This window comes from Haliotis rufescens, unplaced genomic scaffold (genome assembly GCF_023055435.1).
Source record: "Haliotis rufescens isolate VD_foot unplaced genomic scaffold, xgHalRufe1.0.p SCAF_30, whole genome shotgun sequence".
Taxonomy (NCBI): Eukaryota; Metazoa; Mollusca; class Gastropoda; order Lepetellida; family Haliotidae; genus Haliotis; species Haliotis rufescens.
This window is the reverse complement of record NW_025964002.1, coordinates 4,164,510-4,184,412: the sequence shown is the minus strand read 5'-3', so window position 1 is coordinate 4,184,412 and position 19,903 is coordinate 4,164,510. Positions and strand designations below refer to the sequence as shown.

Here is a 19,903-nt window from a genome sequence, read left to right as displayed (position 1 = left end):
ATTCAGTCAGTGTTGATGCGTTGTTATTCTAATGCAGATGCTTTGAAGAGTTTTGTAAAGCTCATTTTACGACAAGTTAACTTAAACACGATGTGGATTGTGGATAAAAAAAATTCAATCCATCCTAGTCCTATTTCAACCGAGTTGCAGTTTGTATAACATAAGTTGCTGGCGTGAACCTATATATCATCCCTGAAGACAGACTTGCAGTTGATGAAGATGAGATGAAGATAAACCTTGCACATAACCTAGTACTTTGATATTTTGAAGGCCAGCTTGCCTAGACACAGCATTAGATATCACCTTCAAGATCAACAGCAACAGCCGAAGTAAATACTTCTGTATGCCTATCAAAGAAGAAGTAAATACTTCTGTATGCCTATCAAAGAAGAAGTAAATATTTCTGTATGCCTATCAAAGAAGACGTAAATACTGTCGAGGATATTGCTAAGCTGCAGGACATTAAAAAACTAGTTTCCCTTAAGCGTTGTCTCAATAATGTATTTTTACCAAGAAGTTTATATACTTACTACTTCAGAATAAATACAATAGATGCGTCGTGTGGTCGGATGTATGTTTCACTGGCATGGTTATTATCTGCGTTTCCTCGTTCAAAAAGCAATGTTAAAGTGAGTCATTGGATCCTTGGCTGAAAATTAGCACATGGTATGACGTGGATAATAGGTTTTGTTCCTACCTGGCCTGACCCAAGGACATCCGGGGAATCGAGGAGAAGAGGGTCAAGTTGACCAGCACGGGCATGATTGGTCCTGCCATGAAGCCACGGCCTGATGTCACTGAAACACACAGACAAGCACTATAGATACCATAGTGAAAACATTTCCAGATGTCACTTAAACACACAGCCAAGGACTAAGGATACAATTGTAAAGACACTTCCAGATGTCACTGAAACACACAGACAAGCACTATAGATACCATTGTAAAGACACTTCCAGATGTCACTGAAACACACAGACAAGAACTATAGATACCATTGTAAAGACACGTCTAGATGTCACAGAAACACCTAGACAAGAACTATAGATACCATTGTAAAGACACTTCCAGATGTCACTGAAACGCACAGACAAGGACTATAGATACCATTGTGAAAACACTTCCAGATGTCACTGAAACACATAGACGCGGACTCAGGATACCATTGTGAAGACACGTCCCGATGTCACTGAAACATACAAAGGCTATATATGCCGTTGCAAAGACACGTACCGATGTCACTGAAACACACAGACAAGGACCATAGATACCATTGTAAAGACACTTCCAGATGTCACAGAAACACAAAAAGGCTACAGATACCATTGTAAAGACACTTCCAGATGTCACTGAAACACACAGACAAGGACCATAGATACCATTGTAAAGACACTTCCAGATGTCACTGAAACACACAGACAAGGACTATAGATACCACTGTAAAGACACTTCCAGATGTCACTGAAACACACAGACAAGGACTATAGATACCATTGTAAAGACACTTCCAGATGTCACTGAAACACACAGACAAGGACTATAGATACCATTGTAAAGACACTTCCAGATGTCACTGAAACACACAGACAAGGACTATAGATACCATTGTAAAGACACTTCCAGATGTCACAGAAACACACAGACAAGAACTATAGATACCATTGTAAAGACACTTCTAGATGTCACTGAAACGCACAGACACGGACTATAGATACCATTGTAAAGACACTTCCAGATGTCACTGAAACACATGGACAAGGACTATAGATACCATTGTAAAGACACTTCCAGATGTCACAGAAACACAAAAAGGCTACAGATACCATTGTAAAGACACTTCCAGATGTCACTGAAACACACAGAAAAGGACTATAGATACCATTGTAAAGACACTTCCAGATGTCACTGAAACACACAGACAAGAACTATAGATACCATTGTAAAGACACGTCCAGATGTCACAGAAACACCTAGACAAGAACTATAGATACCATTGTAAAGACACTTACAGATGTCACTGAAACGCACAGACAAGGACTATAGATACCATTGTGAAGACACTTCCAGATGTCACTGAAACACATAGACAAGGACTCAGGATACCATTGTGAAGACACGTCCAGATGTCACTGAAACATACAAAGGCTATATATGCCGTTGCAAAGACACGTACCGATGTCACTGAAACACACAGACAAGGACTATAGATACCATTGTAAAGACACTTCCAGATGTCACTGAAACACAAAAAGGCTACAGATACCATTGTAAAGACACTTCCAGATGTCACTGAAACACACAGAAAAGGACTATAGATACCATTGTAAAGACACGTCTAGATGTCACAGAAACATCTAGACAAGAACTATAGATACCATTGTAAAGAAACTTCCAGATGTCACTGAAACGCACAGACAAGGACTATAGATACCATTGTAAAGACACTTCCAGATGTCACAGAAACACAAAAAGGCTACAGATACCATTGTAAAGACACTTCTAGATGTCACTGAAACACACATACAAGGACTATAGATACCATTGTAAAGACACTTCCAGATGTCACTGAAACACACAGACAAGGACCATAGATACCATTGTAAAGACACTTCCAGATGTCACTGAAACACACAGACAAGGACTATAGATACCATTGTAAAGACACGTCTAGATGTCACTGAAACACACAGACAAGGACTATAGATACCATTGTAAAGACACTTCCAGATGTCACTGAAACACACAGACAAGGACTATAGATACCATTGTAAAGACACTTCCAGATGTCACAGAAACACAAAAAAGCTACAGATACCATTGTAAAGACACTTCCAGATTTCACTGAAACACACAGACAAGGACTATAGATACCATTGTAAAGACACTTCCAGATGTCACTGAAACACACACACAAGGACTATAGATACCATTGTAAAGACACTTCCAGATGTCACAGAAACACACAGACAAGGACTATAGATACCATTGTAAAGACACTTCCAGATGTCACTTAAACACACAGACAAGGACTAGAGATACCATTGTAAAGACACTTCCAGATGTCACTGAAACACACAGACAAGGACTATAGATACCATTGTAAAGACACTTCCAGATGTCACTGAAACACACAGACAAGGACTATAGATACCATTGTAAAGACACGTCCAGATGTCACAGAAACACAAAAAGGCTACAGATACCATTGTAAAGACACTTCCAGATGTCACTGAAGCACACAGACAAGGACCATAGATACCATTGTAAAGACACTTCCAGATGTCACAGAAACACACAGACAAGGACTATAGATACCATTGTAAAGACACTTCCAGATGTCACAGAAACACAAAAAAGCTACAGATACCATTGTAAAGACACTTCCAGATTTCACTGAAACACACAGACAAGGACTATAGATACCATTGTGAAGACACTTCCAGATGTCACAGAAACACACAGACAAGGACTATAGATACCATTGTGAAGACACTTCCAGATGTCACAGAAACACACAGACAAGGACTATAGATACCATTGTAAAGACACTTCCAGATGTCACTGAAACACACAGACAAGGACTATAGATACCATTGTAAAGACACTTCCAGATGTCACTGAAACACATAGACAAGGACTATAGATACCATTGTAAAGACACTTCCAGATGTCACTGAAACACACATACAAGGACTATAGATACCATTGTGAAGACACTTCCAGATGTCACTGAAACACACAGACAAGGACTATAGATACCATTGTAAAGACACTTCCAGATGTCAGTGAAACACATAGACGAGGACTCAGGATACCATTGTGAAGACACGTCCAGATGTCACCGAAACATACAAAGGCTATATATGCCGTTGCAAAGACACGTACCGATGTCACTGAAACACACAGACAAGGACTATAGATACCATTGTGAAGACACGTCCAGATGTCACAGAAACACAAAAAGGCTACAGATACCATTGTAAAGACACTTCCAGATGTCACTGAAACACACAGACAAAGACTATAGATACCATTGTAAAGACACTTCCAGATGTCACTGAAACACACAGACAAGGACTATAGATACCATTGTAAAGACACTTCCAGATGTCACTGAAACACACAGACAAGGACTATAGATACCATTGTAAAGACACTTACAGATGTCACTGAAACCCACATACAAGAACTAAAGATACCATTGTAAAGACACTTCCAGATGGCACTGAAACACACAGACAAGGACTATAGATACCATTGTGAAGACACTTCCAGATGTCACTGAAACCCACATACAAGAACTAAAGATACCACTGTAACGACACTTCCAGATGTCACTGAAACCCACATACAAGAACTAAAGATACCACTGTAACGACACTTCCAGAGGTCCGTGAAACACATAGACAAGGAATATGGATGCCATTGTAAAGACACGTCCCTATGTCACTGAAACACGCAGACAAGGACTAAAGATACCACTGTAAAGACACTTACCTATGGCACTGAAACACGCAGACAAGGACTAAAGATACCACTGTAAAGACACTTCCCTATGGCACTGAAACACGCAGACAAGGACTAAAGATGCCATTGTAAAGACACGTCCCTATGTCACTGAAACACACAGACAAGGACTAAAGATACCATTGTAAAGACACGTCCCTATGGCACTGAAACACGCAGACAAGGACTATAGATACCATTGTAAAGACACTTCCAGATGTCACTGAAACACACAGACAAGGACTAAAGATACCATTGTAAAGACACTTCCAGATGTCACTGAAACACACAGACAAGGACCATAGATACCACTGTAAAGACACTTCCAGATGTCACTGAAACACACAGACAAGGACCATAGATACCACTGTAAAGACACGTCCCTATGTCACTGAAACACATAGACAAGGACTAAAGATACCATTGTAAAGACACTTCCAGATGTCACTGAAACACACAGACAAGGACTAAAGATACCACTGTAAAGACACTTCCAGATGTCACTGAAACCCACATACAAGAACTATAGATACCATTGTAAAGACACGTCCAGATGTCACTGAAACACATAGACAAGGACTATAGATACCATTGTGAAGACACTTCCAGATGTCACTGAAACACATAGACAAGGAATATAGATACAAATGTGAAGACACGTCCCTATGTCACAGAAACACACAGACAAGGACTAAAGATACCATTGTAAAGACACGTCCCTATGTCACTGAAACACACAGACAAGGACTATAGATACCACTGTAAAGACACTTCCAGATGTCACTGAAACACACAGACAAGGACCATAGATACCACTGTAAAGACACGTCCCTATGTCACTGAAACACATAGACAAGGACTAAAGATACCATTGTAAAGACACTTCCAGATGTCACTGAAACACACAGACAAGGACTAAAGATACCACTGTAACGACACTTCCCTATGTCACTGAAACCCACATACAAGAACTAAAGATACCACTGTAAAGACACTTCCAGATGTCACTGAAACACACAGACAAGGACCATAGATACCACTGTAAAGACACGTCCCTATGTCACTGAAACACATAGACAAGGACTAAAGATACCATTGTAAAGACACTTCCAGATGTCACTGAAACACACAGACAAGGACTATAGATACCATTGTAAAGACACTTCCAGATGTCACTGAAACACACAGACAAGGACCATAGATACCATTGTAAAGACACTTCCAGATGTCACTGAAACACACAGACAAGGACTATAGATACCATTGTAGAGACACGTCCCTTATCACTGAAACACATAGACAAGGACTATAGATACCATTGTAAAGACACTTCCAGATGTCACTGAAACACATAGACAAGGAATATAGATACAAATGTGAAGACACGTCCCTATGTCACAGAAACACACAGACAAGGACTAAAGATACCATTGTAAAGACACGTCCCGATGTTTCTGAAACACACAGACAAGGACTATAGATACCATTGTGAAGACACGTCCCTATGTCACAGAAACACACAAAGGCTATAGATACCGCTGTGAAGATACTTCCAGATGTCACTGAAACACACAGGCGGAGTCGGTCGGTTGGAGATATTGTGTTAGAATGGGTGGCAAAGGGCCACACAAAGTGATCCCGTGTATCCGAATACGTTTAAATTGGTTCATAACGTGGCATTGTACGCCGTCGCCATCAGTCGCCAGATCCAGATTCAATTTTCGTCATATACCTAGAATATTGCTGAGTGAGCCGTCAAACAACACTCACGTTCGCGCACATTGTGGAGACACGTCCGGGCCATTTCCCTCAGTCCAAGCGTTTACAAACCAGCTGTGTTGAAGTACATGATGCATGCGCACACTCAAACTTGCTTACTTGCTAAAACACAGGGTCACAATTAGATATAACCTCATATTTCTGTACTGAGTGTGTAAGTGAGTGAGTGAGTGAGTATGGTTTTCCGCCGCTTTTAGCAATATTCTAGCTTCTCACATTGTACCCATGTCGGGAATCGAACCCGGATCTTCAGCGTGACGAGCGAACGCCTTAACCACTAGGCTACCCGACCGCCCCTTGTGTACTGAACAACGCATTGTTATTCAAAGGTAACAGTGGCGTTTTGTGTTCGTCTGTATATGGATAGATATGTGCATGTGTAGTCTGATCTGATGTGCCCAGGTAAAAGTATATGGTGCTGTTCCTGTCGTTGCTTGATCCTGTGCGGTATAGAATGGCGCGGGCACTAATTAACATGCAAGTTTGGGGGTAACAATTTAGGTTATGACGTCAGGGGATAACCTTGTCCGATTCTGGGCGGCTATGAATCGTGATAGGTGTATTGTTCAATAGCAAAGGGTTGAAGTGACAATCAAGAGAGGTGTGTGTGTGTGTGTGTGTGTGTGGCTGCTTGCACTAGTCCAGACTGATGCCGATTTATAGTGCTAGCTGACTGAGATACCATGCCGCAGTTTAACATGAATACCCCACCCAGACACAGTATACTGACTCCGAGCCGACCAGTCCTTGGTTTAGCCCCTTAATGCCGAGCGCCAGACTGGGTACCAACAAGTACCACCTTTAAACGTTTTTTGGTATGAAGCGGCCGGGGATCGAACCCCGGACCTTCCGCTCTCCGGGCGGACGCTCTACCACTAGACCACGGAGGCGGTCAATCAAGAGTGAAGTCAACCGTGATAAAACTACAATTTGACAGACTGAAAAATTTAAACAGCGACATAAAACTAGTGGTAAGCCATGATGTGTTCATTTGTCACATGACAACTAACCCCGTATGACGATGTATGAGATCCGCCCACTGGCGTTTACCACTGTGAAAGGGGTAGCGGGTGGTCCGCGACAAGTAGTGCGTGTCCTGTCTCGGCTAACAACGAGTTCTAGGGGCAAGTTCAATAACACATAATAGGACGTGCAGATGTGAGGTGCCAGAGAGCTGTGAAAACGGTGACAGCAAATTTTCATAGATGACAACAATTGAGAAATATCGTGACAATGAAGGGAAGTCATTTGCTGTAAAAGTGGAATACATTTTTTTACCCCCAGAGACCAATAATGAAAGTGTCATGTCATTCATCAAATGATTGTGAAGGTTGAGGTCAATAATGAAATAGTGTCATGTCATTCATCAAAGGCTGAGACCTTAACGTAGTGATAGTTCACTAAATGTCAAAATCCTTAATTAATCATAATGTGATGTATGATATTATAGGCCAGTTCTAGAGCCTGAGTTTGTTATGATTAGGTCATGCCAACCTAGCTTCGACTTAATTCGTTCGTAATTTACTTCTTTTTAACGACTTTAAGAAAATTCTGCCATCGACTTGTCAGACCGACCTCTTAATAGCATTAAGAGCAACACGTGTGTCAACGTGAGCGTTGTCAATGTCACCGTCATGACCTGCACGTGCATAACACGTGTGCTTGTGACAAACCAAATATCTTTGCCCAAATTCTATGCACCGCCTACTTGTCTCAAACGCGTTTTGTGAGTTGATTCCACTTATCCTTTATTACCAGTAGTCAAATGTGAAATTTGACAATTCATTAGTCAAATGTGACGAACCGCCTTCAAGGCACAGTTACCGCAACACAAGGGCACCCGGGCAGAAAACAGTCATGTATTGGATGTATGCTGCTGTACCCTTATGCATTAAGGGAATCACAAAGTTGTGAAGAAAAACAATTGTTGACAAAGCAAATTCCATATATTTCCCTACAGGAAAAACGGTATTAGACATGTTTGACTATCTCATCATTGAGTTGGTGCGTGAAAACTCTCTCCATCTTCAAAATAATATACTACTTACATGAAATTAAGAAAATCCGATTCTTTCATATTACTATGGTTAATCTGTCATGCTATCAAAAATCGGGTCATGACATTGCAAATTAACTACAGCAGCATGAAAGAATGGGCAGTTCCTTAACTTCATTTGAGTAGTATAGCATGTAAACAACGATCATTGTGTTGTACAACGTGCTGTAGGTAGTGAAATGATCCGGATCGAAATGTTTTCTTTATAGATAGACCAGGAAAATAAATAACGCTTGTTTTCACGACCCGCTGTGACAATACTTTCATTTTTTTCCAATGTTTCCGCCATGATTGTGGAAATACAAGCAAGCACTGTGGGGCATACGAGATAATGTGAAAACCATAAGGTTGAGTTGATGTCGCTTTGCAACTCACCGAGTCGTGAAATAGGTCGTTATCGGCATAAGTGGGTCATTGTGTAAATACACGTATTGGTTCCATCTCAGAAGCATCGTCAGTGTTCTGGTTTGTGGGATTGCTGTTGAATTTCAACATTCAAGTTTGATGGAGTGATTATCTGTACCTCGCCGTGTGAGAGGCGGCATACAATATAACCCTTTTCGGAGAAATCGATAAAAATTAATCCCGAATGTCTTATTAACAAGTATCTTTTCTCGTTATATGTAATTTCATATGTTAATGATCTTATGCGACTCTTATTTGCTGCTGACACTGATCTCCGCATCCCCCTAGGGCATCAACCTATCCAAGGTTCTCGTTCAGAAAGAGATGTGTTTGAACAATCATTGAAACAGGTCCCAATAAACCAGACTGATGGGACGATATCAATGTCAATATTAAAAATTCATATGTTACTGATACCAATACTAATTCTATACGAATAATTAATATTGATGTAAACGTATCTGCTACCACGTATTTATTATTAGTATTGATATTGTTATTAAATGTGGTATTAAGGCTGTAGTCGCCTTTTACGGCAAGCACGGTTGCTGAAGACCTATTCTAACCCGGATCTTCACGGATTGGGGTAGCGCAGTGAACTTTAAAACTCCTCCGTCAGATGTGTAACCACGATAAGCAATGAGTGAGTGAGTGAGTTGGGTTTAACGCCGCTTTTTACAGTATTCCAGTTATATCACGGCGTGTCAGCTTAATGTGGGAGGAAAGCCCGAAGTGATGCAGGTCTTAGACGTTTACCACTTCGGTGAAACCCACGAGCACGGGTATGGTGCTGACAAACCTAGAAAGATAATCAGGGCGAACCGGGATTCGAACCCACAACCATAGGTTTCTGGCATGCCCAAGGGACGCAACTCTGCACAGCGAATCGCGGCGCCTTAGACGACTGGGCCACCCGTGCCCACGATAAGCAATGACATTACCGATGTTACCTTACAATATCACTGCGGTAAAATACGCATATATATATATGCTGACATCTGCTATCTGTGACCTGTACACTTGCTATATGTAGGCTTCCAGTAGTCAGGCCGCGGGAACAGCTGGTACCGAGATACGTGGGACGTTTAAGAGATATTTGTTGGTGTTGTAATAATTATATATTACATATATTTATATACATACACATATGTTGGTGGTACAGGTAGAATGGCAATAAACAGTTTTCATATCACGGTGAGCGTATTATATATATGAATTAAAAAATTTCTAGGAGTTCCCAATATACCAGTTTACTATCTGGGAGCGTTACTACACTGATGACAATATCGATGACACTCCGACATGTTTTTTGTGACATAACTTCCCCTTTCTACGATTTGTCCACTCACGTTAGGGTTAGCGTTGAATCTGGTACATGACAATTACACCCGTGAAGATCCGGGGTAGAATAGGTCTTCAGCAACCATCCTTGCCGTAAAAGGCGACTATGCTTGTCGTAAGAGGTGACTAACGAGATCGGGTAGTCAGGCTCCCTCGGTTGATGCATGTCATCGATCCCAATTGCGTGGATCGGTGTTCATGACATCAATCACTGGATTGTCTGGTCCAGACTCGATTATTTACAGACCGCCGTCATGTAGCTGTAATATTTCTGAGTGTGGCGTTGAACAACAAATAAAGAAGCCCATTACTTTAACCAGAACGTACACTCAATAAAATCATAATCTACATAAAACAGTTGCACACTGAAGCACCTAGCTTACCTGTCGTGTGAACCAATGCTACCTAGCACACCTGTCTTGATTGGATGGAGGTAAACAATAGTAATCCGATGCAGACGTTCTGGAGAACAAAGTCCACTTAGTGATGAAACAGGTGTATTGTCCAGTGAAATAATAAACTCGCAACCTTGCCCCAGCGTTATAGCGTAAGCATCAACTGGTCGCTTCTCCGATAAAATAACAACAAAAGAAGTGCCCTTGTTCCTAGGAAGGAAGAATCACGTGTAGCTGTTGCCTGTATAATCCTTTTGTCGGGTTTCCCCTAAACAGATAGATACATGCATACAGGAAAGGTTTTTCATCTGCTTCCAATGTGGTTCCACGGCTTCTATTCGAACACAAGTGTTCAACACACCGTCTTTAACGGACACAAGTGTTATATCACTGCGTGCACCGACACACGGGATACACCACGGCTTCCATCGCGTACAGAGTGCACTACAGATAACGGCGCGTGGAGCACGAGGACTCGACACACACGTGGTCGCAGAACATGCGGAACTGTCAACATAAACATCACAGCTCCAGGAGCAATGGAATCTGCACCAGCACGACAGCTGATTGGCACTGAGATGAGGATGCAGCTACTCCCATACTCGACAATCCGAGAAATGGGAACCTGACGCCGGATAACAGACCTGACAGCGAGCGTTCAGAGAACGCAGAAAACCTGGCGTGAACTTGTCAGTGCCGTTCTTTCTCCAGATTGCATCGCGTTATTCCAATAATCCTCACGTTCCACGCCTACAGATCGTGTTGATCTTAATAGGACATTTAATCAGTCATATATGTAGTTGAGTGAATGAGTATGGTTTTACGCCGCTTTTAGCAATATTCCAGTCAATCGCGGCGGGGACAACAGAAATGAGTTTGTTTAACAAATACGTGTAATTCTTATAAAGATAAGATCAGAATCGTGCACATGTATATTCAAACGAAATACAAATATTGCCCCTAAATACTACCTCTCATGTTATCCACCGTCAAATGCCAACAGTAGCTTACAGCAGCTCTACGTTCAAGATAAGGCACGAATCCCGTCTTTTCATACTCATAAACAAGGACTTAAAAGGCGCACGCAATCTCCGCATCAGTCAATCGCGATGTAGTTGTCTGACCACAGTCATCTCGTAGTATCTGTCGTATGTTTTACTGAGAAGATTACCCATCTCTGTTGTTTACACGACACCGAACACATCCTCAACGGTCAGTCTATCCCTCGCTAAGCCGCTTAAATGGGGATAATACCTTCAAATAGCTCCACAAATATGCAGTAAATGAAGACATATATATGTCTCGACTAAAACCTTATCGGGATGTGTCTCATATAGGCAGCTTGATCTGTACTTTTACTTAAATGGTTATGCGTGTCTCGGACCCGTGGGATTCAAATGAGCTGTAGATCTATCGTATCTGACTCAGACGTCTATATTAATTTCATTCCACGACGCAGCATCTGCGACACACGATATTACTATTGAATCATTCATCACACGCTGGTTTGGTATAGCTGTTTACGTAATGCATCAATTAGACGTTGGATGATTGCACTTCGCGGCATGAGGTAAACACAGCAGAGGAGACGAGGAAACAGTTTCTCACGCATTGCCATAATTAATCTCCTATACTTAGCAAACATTTGCAAAAAGATGACACGCGTCCATGCTTTTAAAAGCTTTATTTATTCCCCTGTTATTTGTACATATTTACTTAATCCAGCGCTGTGTAGCCTGGGCAATACTTTGAGGTTCTGATAAACCGTTCTGCTATGACTACCACGGGTATGTGCCAATGTTAACCATCTCATCAAGTCAGCTAGGTATTGATCAGTGCTTAAACCCGCGTTCGACTGCAAACATAGGTATTTGTCAGTAATCAACTAAAACAGATTGCTCGCAGGTATTCCAGTTGGTTTGAACGCCTGTACACTCACAGGAATATAGGCAGGTTTCATCATGCCATTTACCCTACACAGTTCAGCGTCCAAACTGTTGATTGACAAGCGATATCAAAGAAAATACCTGGCCAACTGATAGCTTTACATGGAAGCAATCAAATACGTGCCCGAGTTGCTGAACAATGAACGCTATAACATGTAATTACTCGTAGAAGTAATAACATTTTTTTATTGTTTTGTGCGGGTAGAAGTCACACGAACATATGTATTGATGACAAATTGTAATTTTGCCTGTAAATATTTTTTGCTTTGTTCAGTGAGATGACAAGCGAAGGCTACAAAATATATGTCAACGTGAGTTCTGGAGGGGGACTTAGTGTGATAAGAGTTCAAGGAGACAGTTTCCTTCTAGTGAACGTGTTTTGTCCCAGAAATCCTCAAGTCTGACAATCATCTCCGTTAAATTAGTTTGGATAAAGGAAAAAACTCTACTTTATTTATTTATCCCTGGGGATACTCGCAACTCATTTATCCTGAAGACAAACTGATGCTACGCACCATACGTATCCATTTATTAAACGAAAAACATGTTTCATTGTGCAGCGTAAGCTTGCTAACTGAGAGTGAGACCACATGTTAAAAAACTGTGTGATAGAATCTTCTTGCACGGTTCCAGAAGTTCGCGCTGAATGCTAGTATTGAATTATATTTTTTCATTATCCATCAGGTCACGTTCTTGACTCCAGCTTATCAAAATCTGCATTGATGGAAGGCAGTTCAGATAAGATAATTCAATGTCTCTTTATGGAAACGTCTCATGGTCATATTTCTGCTCCTTAAATCCTTTTCTGAATTAATTCGGAAACGTCTACACAATGGTTTTTAAGTTGATGGTGAATGAGCGTCATTCCCGTTTTACCCAGTATTAGATACATTCGCACGTGTGTTTACCTGTACCTATCTTGTGAATTTTCTTTTCAAGCTTGTTCGACAGTTGTCGGTGGGTCTATGGTTGGTGCGTTCGTCTGTAGTGACTTAAGTGCGGATTCTATTCCAAGTGTCAGTAATACATTCATGGTTTTCGAACTGTTCAAATATTGCACATGTCGACATACAACTTGGTAACCAATCAACCGCAGAATCTTTATACTATATATGTATATGGCCCGTTCCATATCGAGGTATCTCAGAACGGCAACAGTTGCAAGGAGTAGTTGTTGTTGTTGTTGTTCGTATTAAGGACCCGTTCTATATCGAGGTATCTCAGAACGGCAACAGTTGCAAGAAGCAGTTGTTGTTCGTACTATTAAGGACCCGTTCTATATCGAGGTATCTCAGAACGGCAACAGTTGCAAGAAGCAGTTGTTGTTCGTACTATTAAGGACCCGTTCTATATCGAGGTATCTCAGAACGGCAACAGTTGCAAGAAGTAGTTGTTGTTCGTATTAAGGACCCGTTCTATATCGAGGTATCTCAGAACGGCAACAGTTGCAAGAAGTAGTTGTTGTTCGTATTAAGGACCCGTTCTATATCGAGGTATTTCAGAACGGCAACAGTTGCAAGAAGTAGTTGTTGTTCGTATTAAGGACCCGTTCTATATCGAGGTATCTCAGAACGGCAACAGTTGCAAGAAGTAGCTGTTGTTCGTATTAAGGACCCGTTCTATATCGAGGTATCTCAGAACGGCAACAGTTGCAAGAAGTAGTTGTTGTTAGTATTAAGGACCCGTTCTATATCGAGGTATCTCAGACCGGCGACAATTGCAAAGAGTAGTTGTTGTTGTTCGTATTAAGGACCCGTTCTATATCGAGGTATATCAGAACGGCAACAGTTGCAAGAAGTAGTTGTTGTTAGTATTAAGGACCCGTTCTATATCGAGGTATCTCAGAGCGGCAACAGTTGCAAGAAGTAGTTGTTGTTAGTATTAAGGACCCGTTCTATATCGAGGTATCTCAGAACGGCAACAGTTGCAAGAAGTAGTTGTTGTTCGTATTAAGGACCCGTTCTATATCGAGGTATCTCAGACCGGCAACAATTGCAAGGAGTAGTTGTTGTTGTTCGTATTAAGGACTCGTTCTATATCGAGGTATATCAGAACGGCAACAGTTGCAAGAAGTAGTTGTTGTTAGTATTAAGGACCCGTTCTATATCGAGGTATCTCAGACCGGCGACAATTGCAAGGAGTAGTTGTTGTTGTTCGTATTAAGGACCCGTTCTATATCGAGGTATATCAGAACGGCAACAGTTGCAAGTAGTAGTTGTTGTTAGTATTAAGGACCCGTTCTATATCGAGGTATCTCAGACCGGCGACAATTGCAAGGAGTAGTTGTTGTTGTTCGTATTAAGGACCCGTTCTATATCGAGGTATATCAGAACGGCAACAGTTGCAAGTAGTAGTTGTTGTTAGTATTAAGGACCCGTTCTATATCGAGGTATCTCAGACCGGCGACAATTGCAAGAAGTAGTTGTTGTTGTTCGTATTAAGGACCCGTTCTATATCGAGGTATATCAGAACGGCAACAGTTGCAAGAAGTAGTTGTTGTTAGTATTAAAGACCCGTTCTATATCGAGGTATCTCAGAGCGGCAACAGTTGCAAGAAGTAGTTGTTGTTAGTATTAAGGACCCGTTCTATATCGAGGTATCTCAGACCGGCGACAATTGCAAGGAGTAGTTGTTGTTGTTCGTATTAAGGACCCGTTCTATATCGAGGTATATCAGAACGGCAACAGTTGCAAGAAGTAGTTGTTGTTAGTATTAAGGACCCGTTCTATATCGAGGTATCTCAGAGCGGCAACAGTTGCAAGAAGTAGTTGTTGTTAGTATTAAGGACCCGTTCTATATCGAGGTATCTCAGAACGGCAACAGTTGCAAGAAGTAGTTGTTGTTCGTATTAAGGACCCGTTCTATATCGAGGAATCTCAGAACGGCAATAGTTGCAAGGAGTAGTTGTTGTTCGTATTAAGGACCCGTTCTATATCGAGGAATCTCAGAACGGCAACAGTTGCAAGAAGTAGTTGTTGTTAGTATTAAGGACCCGTTCTATATCGAGGTATCTCAGAACGGCAACAGTTGCAAGAAGTAGTTGTTGTTCGTATTAAGGACCCGTTCTATATCGAGGTATCTCAGACCGGCAACAATTGCAAGGAGTAGTTGTTGTTGTTCGTATTAAGGACCCGTTCTATATCGAGGTATATCAGAACGGCAACAGTTGCAAGTAGTAGTTGTTGTTAGTATTAAGGACCCGTTCTATATCGAGGTATCTCAGACCGGCGACAATTGCAAGGAGTAGTTGTTGTTGTTAGTATTAAGGACCCGTTCTATATCGAGGTATATCAGAACGGCAACAGTTGCAAGAAGTAGTTGTTGTTAGTATTAAAGACCCGTTCTATATCGAGGTATCTCAGAGCGGCAACAGTTGCAAGAAGTAGTTGTTGTTAGTATTAAGGACCCGTTCTATATCGAGGTATCTCAGACCGGCGACAATTGCAAGGAGTAGTTGTTGTTGTTCGTATTAAGGACCCCCGTTCTATATCGAGGTATATCAGAACGGCAACAATTGCAAGTAGTAGTTGTTGTTAGTATTAAGGACCCGTTCTATATCGAGGTATCTCAGACCGGCGACAATTGCAAGGAGTAGTTGTTGTTAGTATTAAGGACCCGTTCTATATCGAGGTATATCAGAACGGCAACAGTTGCAAGAAGTAGTTGTTGTTAGTATTAAGGACCCGTTCTATATCGAGGTATCTCAGAGCGGCAACAGTTGCAAGAAGTAGTTGTTGTTAGTATTAAGGACCCGTTCTATATCGAGGTATCTCAGAACGGCAACAGTTGCAAGAAGTAGTTGTTGTTCGTATTAAGGACCCGTTCTATATCGAGGAATCTCAGAACGGCAATAGTTGCAAGGAGTAGTTGTTATTCGTATTAAGGACCCGTTCTATATCGAGGAATCTCAGAACGGCAACAGTTGCAAGAAGTAGTTGTTGTTAGTATTAAGGACCCGTTCTATATCGAGGTATATCAGAACGGCAACAGTTGCAAGGAGTAGTTGTTGTTCGTATTAAGGACCCGTTCTATATCGAGGTATCTCAGACCGGCAACAATTGCAAGGAGTAGTTGTTGTTGTTCGTATTAAGGACTCGTTCTATATCGAGGTATATCAGAACGGCAACAGTTGCAAGAAGTAGTTGTTGTTAGTATTAAGGACCCGTTCTATATCGAGGTATCTCAGACCGGCGACAATTGCAAGGAGTAGTTGTTGTTGTTCGTATTAAGGACCCGTTCTATATCGAGGTATATCAGAACGGCAACAGTTGCAAGAAGTAGTTGTTGTTAGTATTAAAGACCCGTTCTATATCGAGGTATCTCAGAGCGGCAACAGTTGCAAGAAGTAGTTGTTGTTAGTATTAAGGACCCGTTCTATATCGAGGTATCTCAGACCGGCGACAATTGCAAGGAGTAGTTGTTGTTGTTCGTATTAAGGACTCGTTCTATATCGAGGTATATCAGAACGGCAACAGTTGCAAGTAGTAGTTGTTGTTAGTATTAAGGACCCGTTCTATATCGAGGTATCTCAGACCGGCGACAATTGCAAGGAGTAGTTGTTGTTGTTCGTATTAAGGACCCGTTCTATATCGAGGTATATCAGACCGGCAACAGTTGCAAGAAGTAGTTGTTGTTAGTATTAAGGACCCGTTCTATATCGAGGTATCTCAGACCGGCAACAGTTGCAAGAAGTAGTTGTTGTTAGTATTAAGGACCCGTTCTATATCGAGGTATATCAGAACGGCAACAGTTGCAAGAAGTAGTTGTTGTTAGTATTAAGGACCCGTTCTATATCGAGGTATCTCAGAACGGCAACAGTTGCAAGAAGTAGTTGTTGTTCGTATTAAGGACCCGTTCTATATCGAGGAATCTCAGAACGGCAATAGTTGCAAGGAGTAGTTGTTGTTCGTATTAAGGACCCGTTCTATATCGAGGAATCTCAGAACGGCAACAGTTGCAAGGAGTAGTTGTTGTTCGTATTAAGGACTCGTTCTATATCGAGGTATTTCAGAACGGCAACAGTTCCAAGAAGTAGCTGTTGTTCGTATTAAGGACATTTTTGCAATGAAGGTGTCAACAAAACTCTCCGAAGCAGAAAAACGAAAGTTAATTCAATTTCTATTTTCAACCAATAGCGAAATTCTAGAAATGTTAAACGTTTTTGGAAATGTTTTTGTCGCTTTTTATTTGTGCATAAAAAATCCCAGCGTTTGATGCTTCTATGATCAAGCTCATTAGTAACCCTCGCATGCCAAAATGTCTGGCGCCAGGGTAACCTAACCATCGTCGTGTACAAATCTACAAAGACTACACATTACATAGACACTAAATGGGCTGTCAATCCCTACCCCCAAAACATATTAACTTATTATTTTCAACTTCATTCATGTTGTGACGAGACCCTCGGGGCTATAGAAGACAACGGGTTCGAGAGAAAACACTCCCGTCTCCATTAACATACCAGCAGGGTGCATGTGCTTGTGTCTTTTTTAATTACGAAATGTCAACGACCTTTGTCACGGTGTGGAAACTACATAAATAATCATTATGTCATTTTCTCAGCAAGACTAAGAAGCAATTTAGCCCCCAACCTAGACTACGCATTGCGGTACACGCCACTCTCAGCGACGCCATAAATCATATGACCAAACAATAGTTAAACGTTGGATGGTTATTAACGTCATTGCTATTAAAATTTGGCACGAAATGAATTGGAGTGTTTTTTGTTGTTGTTGTTGTTTGGTTTTTAAAATAAAATAAAAAAATAAAAAAATGAATTGAAGTTAATTGTGGTAACTGTCAACATGTCTTGCACTGCTGTATTGACTTTGTGATAATCAAAGCCGACCTAACAAAAATATGTTTGTCGAAGAATACTACCTTCACTCGTCGATGCGATCACAGTGAGCGAAGTCGTATTAGCCGAAAGCGCTCGTAAAATCTGCGACAAATCTCTTATCAACTGACTGATGGGTTTTGACCTTGTTGTAGTGGGCTGGTTCCCAGACTGACTAGTACGACATTTAGGTCACACAATATCTATATATTTTTAATATATAAATGAGTGAGGGGCCTGTCCCAGTTCAATCTGTCCCAGCCCACACACACCGTAAATAATTCATGAACACTGTCTACAGTGAGGGCTAGGGGACAACCACCTACGGACAGCGGTGGTGCTGGGGGCCAATCCTGTCAGCTTCACACTAAATATTAATGAGTGTTTCACACCCACAAGGCACGACCAGTGTAAATATTGCTCGTTCTGAAACTTATCTATATCAGATATCGAGTGAAGTACTGATACTGAATTTTCATCAGCTAGTCGTTCTCTAGCGAAACATGATAAAATACTCTAGGCGCACATTTATCACTACAAGCGAGATTAAGCAATGTAAGCAGTTGGCGAAAAAGTGCTGCAACACTCTCTAAGGTCTTGATCTGCTCTGAGTTAGTGATTTGGTGAATGTTTTAACGCTACTACAGTCAGCACTAGTGTATCTGTATCCCGGCGGGCGAGTTTGGACAAAGCAAACTAGGCAATCTATTATACCATTATACCTCCCCGTGAAGATCCGGGGTACAATAGATCTTCAGCAACCCGTGCTTGCCGTAAAAGGAGACTATGCTTGTCGTAAGAAGCGACTAACGGGATCGGGTGGTCAGACTTGCTGACTTGGTTGATGCACGTCATCGTATCCCAATTGCGTGAATCGATGCTCATGATGTCAATCACTGGATTGTCTGGTCCAGACTCGATTATTTACAGACCGCCGTCATATAGCTGGAATATGTCTGATTGCTGCGTTAAACAACAAACAAACAAACAAACCATTACACCACAGTGCACGCCAACGTCAAGCAGTCAACGCAGTCAATCAGTTGACCGATCCTGACCACTGTCCTGTAGTCGACTCACGCGACCAGCATGGTGAGAGTTAATGAGTTGATCACGCCCATGGCCGGGTTCTGAATCCCACGTATGTATAGTACATGCATATGAAGCCAAATTGCTGGTGCCCCCTATCACGATATTGCTAAAGGCGGCGTAAAACAACTGACTGACTATCCAGGGATCCGGGATCCCTACGGAATTCCACAATAACATTCAAAACGTTAACACCAGACCCAGCCTCGATTGTCTTCCGAAACTGATTCCATTTGGCTTAAAAATCAACACAGTGATGTAAATTATATGAATGGATCACTGAAAATCAGTGATGACACCAGGGCCCACTTGCACAAAGCGATCTTAGCGCTAAGACTATTGTAAGCCTATACTAAAGTATGGGAGTTACGATCATCTTAGCGCTAAGATCGCTTTGTGCCAGTGAGCCCAGGTGTTCGCGAACAGGGTGTCATTCCCGCTCTACCGGCAGCACCCTCCTCGAACAGAATTTATTCAAAAGTGCCAATGAGTTTGTAGGTGTATGAAAGTCTGCAATCCATTCAGCGACTAATTTATGCATTTAGTTGTA

The 19,903-nt window shown here is 41.5% G+C and overlaps 1 protein-coding gene across 6 annotated transcripts in view; it reads right to left on the bottom strand.

The window, feature by feature from the left end:
• LOC124147253 (glycine receptor subunit alpha-2-like) overlaps positions 1-19,903 on the bottom strand; it is a 139,714-nt gene that overhangs the window by 74,716 nt on the left and 45,095 nt on the right. For 5 of the 6 annotated variants that reach the window (XM_046517912.2, XM_046517917.2, XM_046517910.2 and 2 more), the window contains exon 2: positions 698-797. In XM_046517912.2, coding sequence (XP_046373868.1) covers positions 698-797 — 100 coding nt within the window. Of the gene's footprint in view, positions 1-697; positions 798-10,470; positions 11,092-19,903 lie in introns of those variants that run through there. The other variant, XM_046517915.2, reaches the window with a different exon arrangement.